The 13,874-nt window shown below is 43.1% G+C and overlaps 1 protein-coding gene across 1 annotated transcript in view; it reads right to left on the minus strand.

Annotated features, from left to right (window-relative positions):
* Pdlim1 (PDZ and LIM domain 1) overlaps positions 1-7,784 on the minus strand; it is a 44,914-nt gene extending 37,130 nt beyond the window's left edge. Inside the window, exon 1 of the mRNA XM_004838554.4 lies at positions 7,567-7,784. Coding sequence (XP_004838611.1) covers positions 7,567-7,662 — 96 coding nt within the window. The 5' untranslated portion in view covers positions 7,663-7,784. The remainder of the gene's footprint in view (positions 1-7,566) is intronic.
* Positions 7,785-13,874: the final 6,090 nt, after the last annotated feature.

A 13,874-nucleotide genomic window follows, 5' to 3' on the forward strand; every position in this document is an offset into this window, starting at 1 on the left:
TAAACAATGTGAAATTCAAGTCAATTTCAAAGCCAGGGCCTCCACTGATCTAATGGCTATATCAAGGTATTTAGGTATAAATTTGACAGTTTAAGCTGAAGGACAACATAGGACCAGCCCTGAAGTGTGGCATTTAGATGTGGAACTTGAACTCTCTTCCTTCAGACTCTTTTGGGTCATTCTGTTTATGGGCTCAGGATGTGATCCAGACTTTGAAGCCATATCCCAGGCAGAGAAACTTTATACCAGATGCCCTAAAAACAAGACTGCTTCCAAATACTCTTGGTTAGTCTATAACCATTTGCTCAAGGAAATAAGCAATTAAATAGTGTAGGTGCTTGTAGACTGGCTGTGCCTTAATCCAGGGTCACTTCAAAATGAAGTTGTTAGTGCTCAGGAGTGGCAGTTCAAAGAAACCTTCTGCTCTTAGTCTCAAAGACCAACATTCATTTCTTAGATAGGAATATAAAAATCAGGTAACAAAACAGAATATTCCGACCAACTTCTTAGGAAGTCAAGTAGCTCAAATTTTCAAATAGCAGCTATGAACAGTACAAGCTTTAAATGGCTCTAACAACTACAACTCATTACCCAAAACCTAATCACTAATTAAACATTGGGCAAGTTACTTTGACTCAATTTCTTCACTGATGAAATGAAATTTATAATGGTAGCAATCTCATTAGGTTATTGGATGAGTTAAATGACATTTCACTTGTAAAGAGTTTAGAACAATGTGTGGCATATAATAAACACTTAATACATAGTAGCTACCATTAAAATGTCTAATATTACACTATATTCTGATGTCTGCTGTGTGTTAGCCATAGTGCTAGGCTCTCAATATACATCACCTTAATCCTCACTACAACTTTGAATACAAGTATTATTATTCTCATTTTACAAATGAAGACACTGAGTTTTCACAGAAGCTAGCCTGCTCAAGGGCATACAAGGTAATAAAGGGACAAGATAAATTAGAACCCACATCAAGCTAAAAACCAAAAAAGTCCTTCCCCACAAAATCAAGATGTCGTTAACTCTTGATTTGATGAAGCAAAAATAAGATAGAAAGCATAAAACAATGAAACCTAAATAATTCACCACGATATGATAATTTGGCTTTAAAAACACAATGTATATGAAAAAGGAGCTGGGGAAGTTTTACAGCCAATCATTAAGAGTGTTTACCTCTTAGAAGGAAAATTGAGGAAAGTTTTTACCTTATAATTTCCCTGATTTGTATTATTTGATCTTTCATAACAAGCACGAGGTTCCTAAGTAAATTTTATTGTAGTGTAGCATACACATAAACAAGAATACAAATTGTAAGTATACAACCCAATATATTCTCACAAGAGCACACCAGTAGAAACCAGGTAAAAGAAACATGACCTGAACCTCCAAATCCCCTTCTTATCACGAACCTTCTGACAAAGATTTATCCTAATCCTGATTTCTAATACTGTAGATTAAGCTTGCTTGCTTAATTTTATATAACTAGAATCTTGCACTACTTTCTCTGTATCCTTATTTCTATCACCTTTCTCATAATGTTGTTCGCCTGTGTGTCTTTCATGCTACTGTAATTCCTTTATTTTCACTGCTGTGGTGTTTTATATCATACAACTATGCCACCATTTATTTATCCATTTCATTGCTAGCCATTTGGATTGTTTCAAATTTCGGGCTGCCATGAATAGTGCTGCATGGGAAATTTCAAACACATCCTGAGATGCTCATGTGGACCCATTTCTACTGAGCACTGACTAGAACTGTTGAATTACAGAGTACAATATGTTCAGCTTTAGAAGCATGAGAATTTTTTATAATTGTTTAAAGAAATGGATGCAAATCATCTGAACATAATATATCTGTATACACTTTAGACATCTTCAGCTTATATAGGTCATACCTATGTCCTTATTGTCTTCTATGATACTTTGATATGATATATATATATATATATATATGTATATATAATATCAACAAAAATTAGGCCGAGAGCCCTTGTCCAGGAACTCTGTGTTCTTCATAAAATCACTTTTCATGCTTATGGTAGTACCAAGAAGGCAGTGTGCTGTATCTAGAAAAGTACACCACATATCTGAGTTTTGGATGAGCCTTCCAAATTCACCCACAATGACACCAATAACAGTATTAACAATCACACAAGGTACTAAAAGCCAAACAGGAATTACCTTTTTTGTCTTAGGTTCTCATGGGTGTACTGCATTTTGAAACTGGTCTGGTTGCCACCAATAGATCTGTTCACTCCTGGATATCCTTATTTGCCACAAAAACTGTTTCCAAATCACTTCCTACCCAAGAAGATAGTGTCTAACTTCTACTGCCCTACCACTCTCCTCTGTCCACGAGTCTGGAATCCAGAACAGATTTACACTTTCCCTGGTGGGGCCATGGCTTCTTTCCAGGAAGAATAGGAAGGGAGGATGCTATTCCCTGGGATAATTCTGGACTGAGACCTTATGGCACCTGTATGGTCATCCCAGCCAACCCTCGCAGGTGCCATGTTCCAGGGTAAGGAGTCCAGAAGGTTTCTACTGCTCAGGGTGATGCCTATAGCACCATTACCACTTTTTGGAAAGGTATCCTGGGTAATACTGTTAGCAATGGAAAATTGACAGCCATAGCTTATAAACAAGCAGAATACAGTAGTTAAAGCTGGCCTAGGAGTCACTCAGCCTGGCATCACAATCCAGCTTTGCAATTCACAGACTTTGGGTCCTATGCCCCTCTGTCATAGGTTATGGGGAATATGGAAGAAGATAATACAAGTGCATGCTTAGCATAGAGAAGGCATTCAAAAACATGTTAGTAATTAAAATATTATTATGGAATGGAAATTGAGTCTATAAGCTTTGAAGACAGATTGCACAGCCACTCACATACATCACATACATCATACAGTGGTATGATGGAGGCAAAGTACTTAATGTTTCTGTGTCTCAGTTTTCTCAACTGTAAAATGAGAGTCTAACTTGCATCTACCTTGAATATACTTGTGAAGATCACTGAGAGAATATACTAAACACCTGGAATAGTGTCTGGCATATAAAAAGTACTATATATGTTTTAACTATAATTATTACAAGCCGATCAAATAAATACTTCTCATACACATCTTTTCCATGTAAATGAATATTCTTGTGATTAACAGAACACAAGTTCATCTTAAAATATTCCTGAATTGCTATGCTATTTTTTCAACCAATTTATGGTTGAAGGTACAGGTAATACTGTAAGATACTGGGTTATTGTTAACTATGAAAAAATAGGCTCTTAAATTCAAAGAATAGACCACTGACTGCGTATCATTTTATTTTATCATTACAGGGAATTAAGTACCAGAGAAGGCACATGATTTGCACAAGGTCGCTCCCTGAGGTGCCTAGAAGTAGAACTCAGCTTGAGTCCTTGCCCTGGATGTTACCATGCACCATCTAAGAACCAGCAGGCAGTTTCCCTGGAGATGTTTCCCTGAGGTGTACAAGCGAAATTTTCCTTTAAAAATTCATTTTCTGACATAGCTATTTTTACTTATATTTAACTAGTCTCTACTCTCTTCTTTACAAAGATGTTAAGAAGTAGTTCAGTCAAGGAAAATTATGAAAATTCAAACAAGTTTCAGATTTATTTATCTGTAAAAGGCAAAAGATAGCACCTTTCCTCTCCTCCACAGAACAGTACAGTAAGGCTTGGCCTAGGAAACATACACAGCTTGGAAGCCTGTCCTAGCCAGGTCCTACCACACAGCAGTGCCAACTTAGTGTCTTTCTCAGTCCTAATCAACCCAGCAGGGTAAGACCAAAGGGGTTAGATGACACTCCTTTATCATCTGGTAGGCCACAATACCTCCAGGCCATTCTTCCCTCTCTCCTCTTCAAAAACAAACCAGTGAGGTCAGCATCCAAGAGGTTAGAAAGGGAAGGTATCTGGTCAGAGGGTAATAAATTGGCTTTATAAATTTCATGTCAGTGGATTTAAGCACCCAGTACAGTACATGTCATCTTGACAGTGGTCTCAAGTACCAACTGCATGTCAATCTCTTGGATTCATCCTCTTCCTCTTTCTCTCTAGATCAGCTTTGATCAGCTGGAACAAGTAATACTTCCTAGGTATTCAATTTCCCAGAAGGAAGGAGTGTAGCATAAGGACCATTAATATATAACAAGTGTTTCTGGGGCATTTCTTGCTTTTCAAACCTGACAGACAAAACGCCCTCTTTTTACCTTCCGGGCATGCTATAAAATCTATTTCAACCCAGAAACACCTCTTAAAAATCAGGAGACTCTGGCTACAATGTATTCATTATTAAGCACCGCTTGGGACCCTGGAGCAAAAAATCACAGGTCCAAGGATTCCCCAGGACTCTAGAGGCAAATCAGCAGCTCTTCCAACTAAGAGTATCCCCTTATCTCTAGCCCCACCCTTTCCTGTCTTTTGTTAGTTGCTACGAGAGAAAAACAGTCAACAAACTCAGCAGCAATTTTGGCCTGGGTGTGGATACACTGAAGGTCCCCGGAAAGCAACAAAAGGAAATAAGAAATTACATGGGGAAAAAGAAAAACTTCAAGGAGACTGACAACTGTAGGGCTAGAGAAGGAACTGACAGAAAAAAAATCTAGGGAAGAGTAGCAAATGTGGGGCTGGATCATCAGGGAGTCCAAGGCTAGTTTATGTCCATTTAAAGTTGAAAATCTAGACAATGATATTCAGTTTCTCACAATAACACAGATGAATACACTAAGGCCTAAAGAAGATATTCACACACACACACACAAACACACACACACACGTGTTCCCTAAGACTCTGTTTAGAAATGGGCAAAATTAAGCTATGGTGTTCAGAACACCTATTTAGGTGGTAAAACTATGAAGGAAATCAAGGGAGTTATTGTCCTAAGTCAGGATAGGGCCATACCGTCAAGCCCCTAGGTACTAACAGTGTTCTATTTCTTGACCTGGGTGGTGATTATACAGGTGTTTGCTTCATAATCTTTTGCAATGCATTTAAATGTTATGACTTTCTTGATTCACAACAAAAATACATTAGAAAAAGAAAATATTTGAAATAAGATTGATGGGTTATATTCAAAAGCTTTAGCAGTTTAACAAAAGAATGAAGCCAAGGCCACGATAATTTATGCAAGAGAAAGCAAACATAGCTATTTATGTACAAGGGATTCCTCTCCCAGCCTAATTTTATGGTTTGCTTTGGTGTGGAAACTCCATGTCTACATATACAAAACCATGCTAGCAAACTGTACCTGCCCAGGATAGTAAATGTAGCACACCCATCATCCAGAAGGTATGTATAGCACTTTGTCAATGCTCATACATCCTCACTGTTTGCTGAGCGCTTTCACATACCTTAACTGGCAGACAAAGGCTAGTATTATCCCTATTGCAGAGATAAAAAAAAAAAAAAAAAAAAACACCAGGTACAATGGCTTCAGGCAGCAGAAGGCTTACCCTACGTACAAATCAAGTAAAAACCAGACACCAGATCAGAACCCGATCTTAGACCACCACCTCATTTCCCTTTATGAAAATGACCACCTTATTCCCAAGAGGTGAACAGGTTCACATTTTTTCCATGTGTAAATAATGAGATGAAGAGACAAATTATTGTCAGCATGAGAATGTTACCTCTCTGAATCACTTTCATTTTTTAATTAAAGCACTTGCCAAAGGGATTAGAAAGATTAGCTTCCCCCACTAGGCCACAACCACTTTGTGAATGGAGCTGTGTCTTCTCATTTCTGAATAGGCAGTTTCTGGCATATGGTATGTGCTCACTAAACGTTATCTATATAAATAAATAATAAATCAATTAATATATGAAGGTACAAAACAATAAATTCACAGTGGGGTCATTGCCACCCCATACCATCATTCCTGCACAGTGCCACTTACATTAAGACTTTTTAAAAGCAGTCAAAATGACAGGCAATAACTGCCCTTTCAATAGATTGCCAATACAACCTTTAAAAATAAAAGTTTCACGTCACCTATAAATCTCAGAAGTAGAGAGGGCTGACAAGTTAATTATAGACACAAAAAACAGGGACAAATGGACAATGAGGTAATGTAGTCTCAATGTCCAAAGACAATGGCCTCGTGGACAAGCATTTATTAATAACCCTGCAAGGATATACCAGGCACAGCCAGGTGCAATTCTCTACCAGGCTTAGGACAGCGGTCTAGATTTGGGAAGGCACATTTTCTATGTTGAGGAATTTGGCTGAAGCTTGGGAAGACTGTGTCACCTTCTGAAAATAATTCAAGTGGTCTCTGTGAGAAAAAGTGGGAAGCTGGAAGATTGGGCCATAAACCTGGACTGCTCACTCTTTTTGGAGTGGGATAGTCACAGATCTCCTCACTGGGCCAAGCCTACCTGGAAGAAAGTGTGGGTAGCACTTTAGCTGACAAAGGCAAGAGGAGGTCCCCAATTCTCCTTCTGCACCTCCTACCCAATTTCTACTGCTGATGAAGGAAGGGGCTTAACTCAAAACGACCTACAGGAATTTTTACATCTCAATCCTCTCCCCAATCTCCCAGAAAAAAATAAGTAAATAAATGAATAAATAGAAGTGTGAGGAGACAAGGTTAAGGTCAGCTTCAGCAGGCCAATGGGCCCAAGAATGGGATGTGCTGCCTTTAAGTGTCACATGGCCAAGGCCAGGAATGCTTTCTTTTATTCAATCAGAAGAGTCAGACTCCCTTCTAGCCACAGCCACTGAATATGGCGACACTCAGAGGGTCAGCAACCTTGTGCTTGGCCCGGACTACACTGGCCAAAGCCTGGGCCTCCACACATTGATTGAGTCTGGGTCTCCTTGAGGAGTTCTATTTAATTTAGGGGGCAGCGATCCGGTAGTCTTCGATGCACTTTCAGGAGTGAGGCTACTGTAAGAAGTTACCAAGCATCACCGCCACGCACAAAGTGGGAACCCCACTGCAGTACCCATCATTCACCCCACGAAGCAAATGGGCTGGTCAAGGATAATCTGGGAAAACAATAACCATGAGGTCTTCTTTGAATTTATTTACCTCCCACCCGACCCACCCCCAGGGATTAAGGAGTTGAGATTCGGCCAATGATTAAGTTCAAAAAGTGGAAAACTGTTTCATTGCTTTTTTAAGTGAAGCTTAACTAGTCCTCCCGTGAACTTCACTCCAGCTCACTTCCCAGGACTCTCCCGCTGCCTTCAATTTGCAGGGAAGTGACATCCTGCAGCAAGCGGCCCCGGCGAAGACCGTATTCCCCAGACTGGGGACAAAGCACGTTCACTCGCCGCGACGCGCTTCCGGGGCGAAGAAAGAAAACTGCCCCCTGGCTTTGCTACACTCTACGCCCGCCCGCGGCCGGCTCGCCCCGGGCGCAGCGAATGGGAAGCGGCGGCGGCTCAGCGCGCTGCGCACCTGGAGGCGCCCGCGATCAGGCTCCGACCCCTACTGCGCCCTACAGAGCCTACCGTCCCCAGATCTTTCCGGTGCGCCCCGCTCCTCGCTCCCACGCGCGTCCCAGTCTGCTCTTACCCGGGAAATGGCGAGAGGCTGCTCGAAGTCTTTGCCGCCCACGAGGCGGAAGCCCCACGGTCCCGGGCCCTGAAGGACGATCTGCTGGGTAGCCATAGCTCTGCGTAGACGGCGACCCCCGGGGACAGACGGAGAGGACAGTGGCGCGCGCTGGTATCGCAAAGCAGCTGTCGGAGAAAGAGCGCGCCCCAGGAAGCTTGGAGCGGGCGGAGCTGGGCGGGAGCGAGGGCGGGGAGAGCTCCGCCCAGTTTGCGTCGCTATCGCGACCCGCCCGGCCAGAGACCGCCGCCCGCCCCACTGGGGCGGAGAGCTGTTCCGGAGCCACCGGAGACAGCAGGAGTCTGGTCTGGAAGGGGTGCCAGCCAGTGGGACCCGAGCCCTCAACACGTCCCTCCCGCTCCGCCCACCGGCCTCTCCCAAGCCCCTTGACAGGCTGTAGGTGAGAAGGAAGCCGACCCGAAGACCAGACGGACGCGCACTTAGCGCTTTGCGAAAGGAATTGAAAAAGACTACGCGAAGTCAACCCTCAACTGCTGAGGCCATCTCTGGTCCTTTAGTTTTTTGAGACAATAATGACGTTGGAAAGGTGTTTTCCAGTGATCTCATTTGATGCCGTTAGGCAGCCAGAACATTTAGTCCCATTTTATAGATGAAATAACTGAATCTGGTGTTGGTTAGAACACCAATCTGCCTGAGGCTAGACAACTCATTTGGATTGTAGCAGGACCAATGCCAGGGCTCTGGCGCTAGAGAATAGTTCTGGAAATTTTTTAATGCTAATGAAACAATCATGGGGGTTATAATTGGGCTTCCGGAGGTTCCTGGAAAACTGCTCCACCCTGGAGCTCTCTGTAGCTTCCAAGGACCTTCCCAGCACTTCAGACCTCAAATCTGGGGTGGACGGAGTACCTGGAAGGAGATGAATCCGAAGACGTGGGATTCCCAGCCTGCAAGAGTTTCCTAACTCGGTCCTCGACGTCCTCCCGCTGAATTGTATTCTCCACCACAGACCAAACTGCGTCTCCTGCTCTGCTCAGTAGCCCCACTTCACTCCCAGTAAAATCTCAACTCTTTAAAATACCTATTGGGCCGTCTCTAAAATGACCTCACACACCTGCAGCACAGCTTCATCCTCTGAGCCTTGCCCCAGGGCCTTATTCTGGAATATGATCTCAGCCAGATCATCTCTGAGCACCTTTTAAATCATCCCCTCTAGAATGCTGTTACCTTTCCCTGCCTTAATTTTCTCTATATTTGTCACAGTCTTCTATATTGTACTTATGTGACCTACCCACACCCCTCAGCATTAGTTCCATGAGGGCAAGAGCTTTTAATCTGTTGGGATCACTGCTATATTCCATGGTCAATCTGTGTGCCTGCCACATAGCACTTAAAGGATATGATAGATTGGCCATCCTTAGGACCATTTAAGTCCTCTGGACCCCATAATTTTCCTGCTGCCCAATCATTCTGCACCTGAACATCTTTGCAATGAACTTGTTAAATGTACACTTCTGTCTCCTTGTGATCCTGATCTGCCTTCTAAGAAACCCTTTCTGCAAACTTATACATAAAAGAATCATCTTGTCTAATTGTCACAACCCAAATGCCTATGTTTGGGAATGAATGCTTGAAAGTAAATGTACTTATGTTATCTCAACCATTCTTCCCAACCCCTTAAATCTTGATATTTTTTCCTTGTGTCAGGAAAAGAACAGTTTTAGCCAGTAACCAGTCACCTGCTTTATCAAAACCAAAAATTCATCCTCTTTAAGATTCTGTTGATTAGAAAGCATACTAAAAGTTTAAGTTCCTGTAGACATCAAAGAGAATATGGGGCAGGGGGGGTGTCACCAAATACTTTGTGTCCTAGTCAGAGAAAAGAATTGAAAGGCTGCAGCTTCTATTCTCCTCAAGGGAAAGGACTGACATTAATTCATCCCAGGTATCCTTCTAACATGGACCTGATCCATAGTGGGTGTCAGTAAGCATTTATTCCATACAATATTGTGTACAGATATAGGGACACTACTACATTAGCAAAATGTGAGCACTGAGCCTTCATTTACTTCATTGTTAAATGTTCTCAATTGTAGTCTGATTTTACATAGCAAATGATGTAACACAGTCAACCTTCTGACCCATTCATTCTTTCTCCAAGCACAAATTCCAAGGTAATTTAAAAGAAGAAAAAAGCAATATATACACAGATATTCAAGCCACATAATTTATAATGACAAAAAAATTGGAATGACCAGTAACAAAAAGTAGCTAAATATGGTATGGCCACAAGAGGGACCAGCATGCACCATGAAAATGAAGACTGAAGAGACAGGAAAATATGTTCTCAAAATATGGAAAAGGGGGTTGGGATTAAAGCTCTGTGTTACAGTACTTGCCCAGCATGCATGAAGTCCTAGGTTTGATACCTAGCACCAGAAAAAAAAATTAAATATTTAAAACAATGGAACAAAATTGTTTTATACCATGTAAGAAAAAGAAAAGCTATATATCTACCTATTAATAAAAATTAAGAGACAGTATAAAATCTAACTTTGCACTGAGAGACAATTGGGAGCATTTTTAGCTTAATTTCTTCTAATGATAATGTGAAGTTTGCAAAATAAAAATCAATAAAATGGTTTCAGCTCCTTGGATGGAAAATAAATGTTAGTCTTTCTCAGAACAAGAACTTCATCATCTTTTTGATCTCCCTTTGTTCCTCAAGGAGCTAGCTGTGAGCTGGGCACACAGCATATGCTCAGAAAATACCCACTGATGGACTGACAGCTCTCACCCTGCCTTAAGCATCATTATTTATTTATCCATATTTTCCAGTTCACTCAGACCCTTGACTCCTGCCCAGTACTAGTTGAATGGCCTTCAGCAACTTCTCTGAACTGAATTTTGCCTTATTATTATTATACCACATTCCATAAAGTTTGTTGACTTAAACACCCTCCATCAAATATCTGGGTACTATGCAAGAGGGCAGGGAGAATGCAGGAGAAATGGAAGCAAGGAGCAGGGAAAGGAGAGAGAGGCAGTGCCTCAGGGAGTTAAGAGGAACAGTGGATCTCTTTAGCTTTACTCTGCCTTTTGAGTGAGAAGCAATTGCTGCCCAGATATCTCCAGTCTGACCTCTGTGGAACCGGCAGCCCCAACATCCAAGTGTTATTGCTAGGACCATCCAGGGCCACTGTTTGGAGATCTTGCTTCCTGGAACAAACAGCCCCATTTCTCAAAGACAGTGAGTGTGGGACTGTCCTAGGCTACATTACACATTGTCCAATTTATTCTCTGAGCTAAGTCCTGGACTTGTCCAGGTAACTTGGCCCAGGCCACATTGGTTATGACCCAACCAGGACTGTCTATGGATCTCCCATTCCTAGAGATTGTTGCCAGGTCCCCTCTTCTGGAGCTGAGAACTTCTGGCCAGGGAAAAGGAGATTGTGTGACTCAGGGTGGGGTTCCTACTCTGAGATCAGTGGCTGGCCCTGCTATGCCAAGCCAGCAAAAGAGAACTACAAGAAGTTCTGGTTTCACGGCAGCCTATGGCAGGGCCCCCAGTGGTTCCCATGTCCCTAAACTTGTGCAACTGTCTGCTAAGAGTATCCTGGTCAAATGATGCCTGAGAGACTTGCTTTTCTTTTTTGTTACAGAACTGAAACTCAAATTCCAACCCTCCAGCCTCACAAAACAAACACATTTTTGCCTGTCTGGTCTTATCCTGCCCTGTCAGCTGAGCTCACAGGGTCTACACATCCTTTGCCTGACCCTAGGAGCTACTTATTCCTGTGTCCCTCCAGACTATCGGACTGCAAGACAGACAGGGAAAAGGTGCCCTCAGCTGTGCCAGCAGCTGAACGAGGAAGTGGACTCCCAAATCTTTTTGCCTGCTGCCTGCTCCAATCCCTGGGAAATCCTGAAATGAACACTTGGGACTGGACTTGTCTCAGCTAGACAGAGCATGCTCCATGGTCTGTCTAGCCATAAGAACCCTGGAGAACAGAGCTGGCTGGCACTCCCTTGGGCTGGTGAGGGTGCATATGGGTCATAGGCTGGCCCTGTAGATAGAATTGAGGGGCTAGACGAAGGGCCATAACTATGCTGCCTGCCTCTTGGCACCCATCACACCTGGCCAGGTAGCACTGTTGATCTCAAAGGCAGAGACAGGACTGGGCCACTACTATTTCTCAAACATCTCCAAATACCAAAAGGAAAAGGAAAAATTCCAAAATGTATCCTAGATAAGGTGGCTCATAATCAATGTTTATATGGAAGACAAAAAGACAATGTAATGTGATAGTATTGGTCACAGGTAACTAATAAGTTAATAACAAGTGTAACTTTTACCCAAGTGCAATGATGCATTCCTATAATCCCAGCACTCTGGGAGGATAAGCCCAGCCTGGGCAATTTAGTGACTTAGTGAAATCCTGTCTCAAAAACCGTAATTTTTTTAAAAGAGGAAAGGGTAGCTTACTACAAAGATCATGGATTCAGTCTCCAGTACCAAAAAAAAAGAAGTAACTTTCCTGCTAATGAGACCAGAATTGAAAGGTCCCCTTAACATTATTCATTTATTTTATTGTATTTTTGTGGCTTATATATAGCCTCATCCAGGGAAACTCCAAAGGTCTAAGTGTTCAAATTTAGGTCACATGGAATCCTCTTCTGGCTCCCTCTCCAGGGTGGCTTGGGGTCATGATTACCCAATAGGCTCTAGCCTATTAACAAACATTGTTAGCCCTGCGAACAAACCTTGTTCTCCTTTACTAAATAGTGTCTATGAGTCAGAGTATATGCTAGGTACTTTATATATGTTGCATCTCATCAGGTGAAGGACCCAATGAGCTGTCACCACACAGAAGGCTGAGGCATTGTCTAATGCCCCTTGTCCCAGCTGCTGAGAGGTGGACAGGGTACAGCATTTAGCCCCATCAGAGACTGTCTCTACTGCCTTGTTCTGGGTCATGCTTCCTCAGGTGCCTGCAGGGGGCCTAATTAGTGGGGAAAAGACAGGACATTTGGGCCTAACATAGGACAACTTTGATGGAACATTTTGGCTCCAGACTCCCTGTAGAATAGATCAAGGCTATTGAGACTACAATCTGCCTAGTCCTTTTGCCTAATCCATCCATTTCCCCACTCGATACCACTGGTGTTGAGTCCAGTGTCCTGCACAATGAGCTGCCTCTGGGACCAGGAAAGTCAGCCTGCCACTGGACCAGAGAGGTAAAGACATTTCCCTAAAACATTCAATAACCAAAGAACAGGGGAAAATCTGAGTGAAGAAGTGGGGGAGGGCGGGTAGGATCTGGAGAAAAGCTGACAGAAAAAAGGTCATTAAGAGATTCCTAAAATCCCAGAAGACTCTTTGGGACACAATTCATGGAGCTGTAAAGTGCCAGATCTCCCTGCTTCACTGGGAGGGATACCCACAGCCCAAATTTCAGCAACTCAACTAAGCTTTTTGGAGATAGCCTTTGAGATAAATTTGAATAGTATGAATAATAGAGAGGCTGAAAGGCCATAGCAAGCAGTAGAGACTGAACAGTGTAGTAGGAGGGGTGGGTGGGGAGTGACCTGATAGAATGTCATTATTGGAAAATTGGAAGGCTGGAAAATTGGAGGTGGGGGAGGGCTCTGAATGCCAGTAGTCTGATATGGTATCCAGTGGGAAGAAGCAAACGCTTTCCTCCATCCCCACCTCATTCCATCCATTCTCTCTCCTCTCTCCCCTCTCCCCCTCTCCCCCTCTCCCCCCTCTCCCCCTCTCCCCCCTCTCCATCTCTCCCTCTCTCTTCCTCTTCCTCTCTCCCTATCTGTCTTTCCCCACCCCCTGCCAAATCCATTTCCTCTCTGAGTTGGCCTGTGCTGCTGGCCTGGTCTGGTCATAGCTGATATTGAAGCTAACTATTTATAGAATTTGAGGACAGAGGGAGTGGCAGGACCAATTTCCATGAAGCCAGGGTTAATAGAAGGTGGCTTCCTCTCTACTGAGTTCCCGCCCATCCCCTCTACATCCATTTTCTCTTCCTATTACTTCTGAAATTCTGTTCTATGTGGCCATTTCATGGATAGTATCTAGGCTGCTGCTCAGTAGGAGTTGTAGAGCCAGAAGTCAGCAAGCAATGACAATGCTGTCTCCAAATACCACTGCCTCTGACATTGAACAACATTCCAGGCTGGAGAGAGGAAAGGCTAAACCATCACAGCTCGGTGATGTGGGCCTGGGGTCCTTTTCTCCTACCCCAGACTTAGCTACCTACCCTCTGCCTTCTGATTTCAGCCACTGACTGACC

The sequence above is a fragment of the Heterocephalus glaber genome, unplaced genomic scaffold, assembly GCF_053883595.1.
Source record: "Heterocephalus glaber isolate CG9 unplaced genomic scaffold, H.glaber_assembly_v1.0 deba00001497, whole genome shotgun sequence".
In the NCBI taxonomy this organism is placed as follows: Eukaryota; Metazoa; Chordata; class Mammalia; order Rodentia; family Bathyergidae; genus Heterocephalus; species Heterocephalus glaber.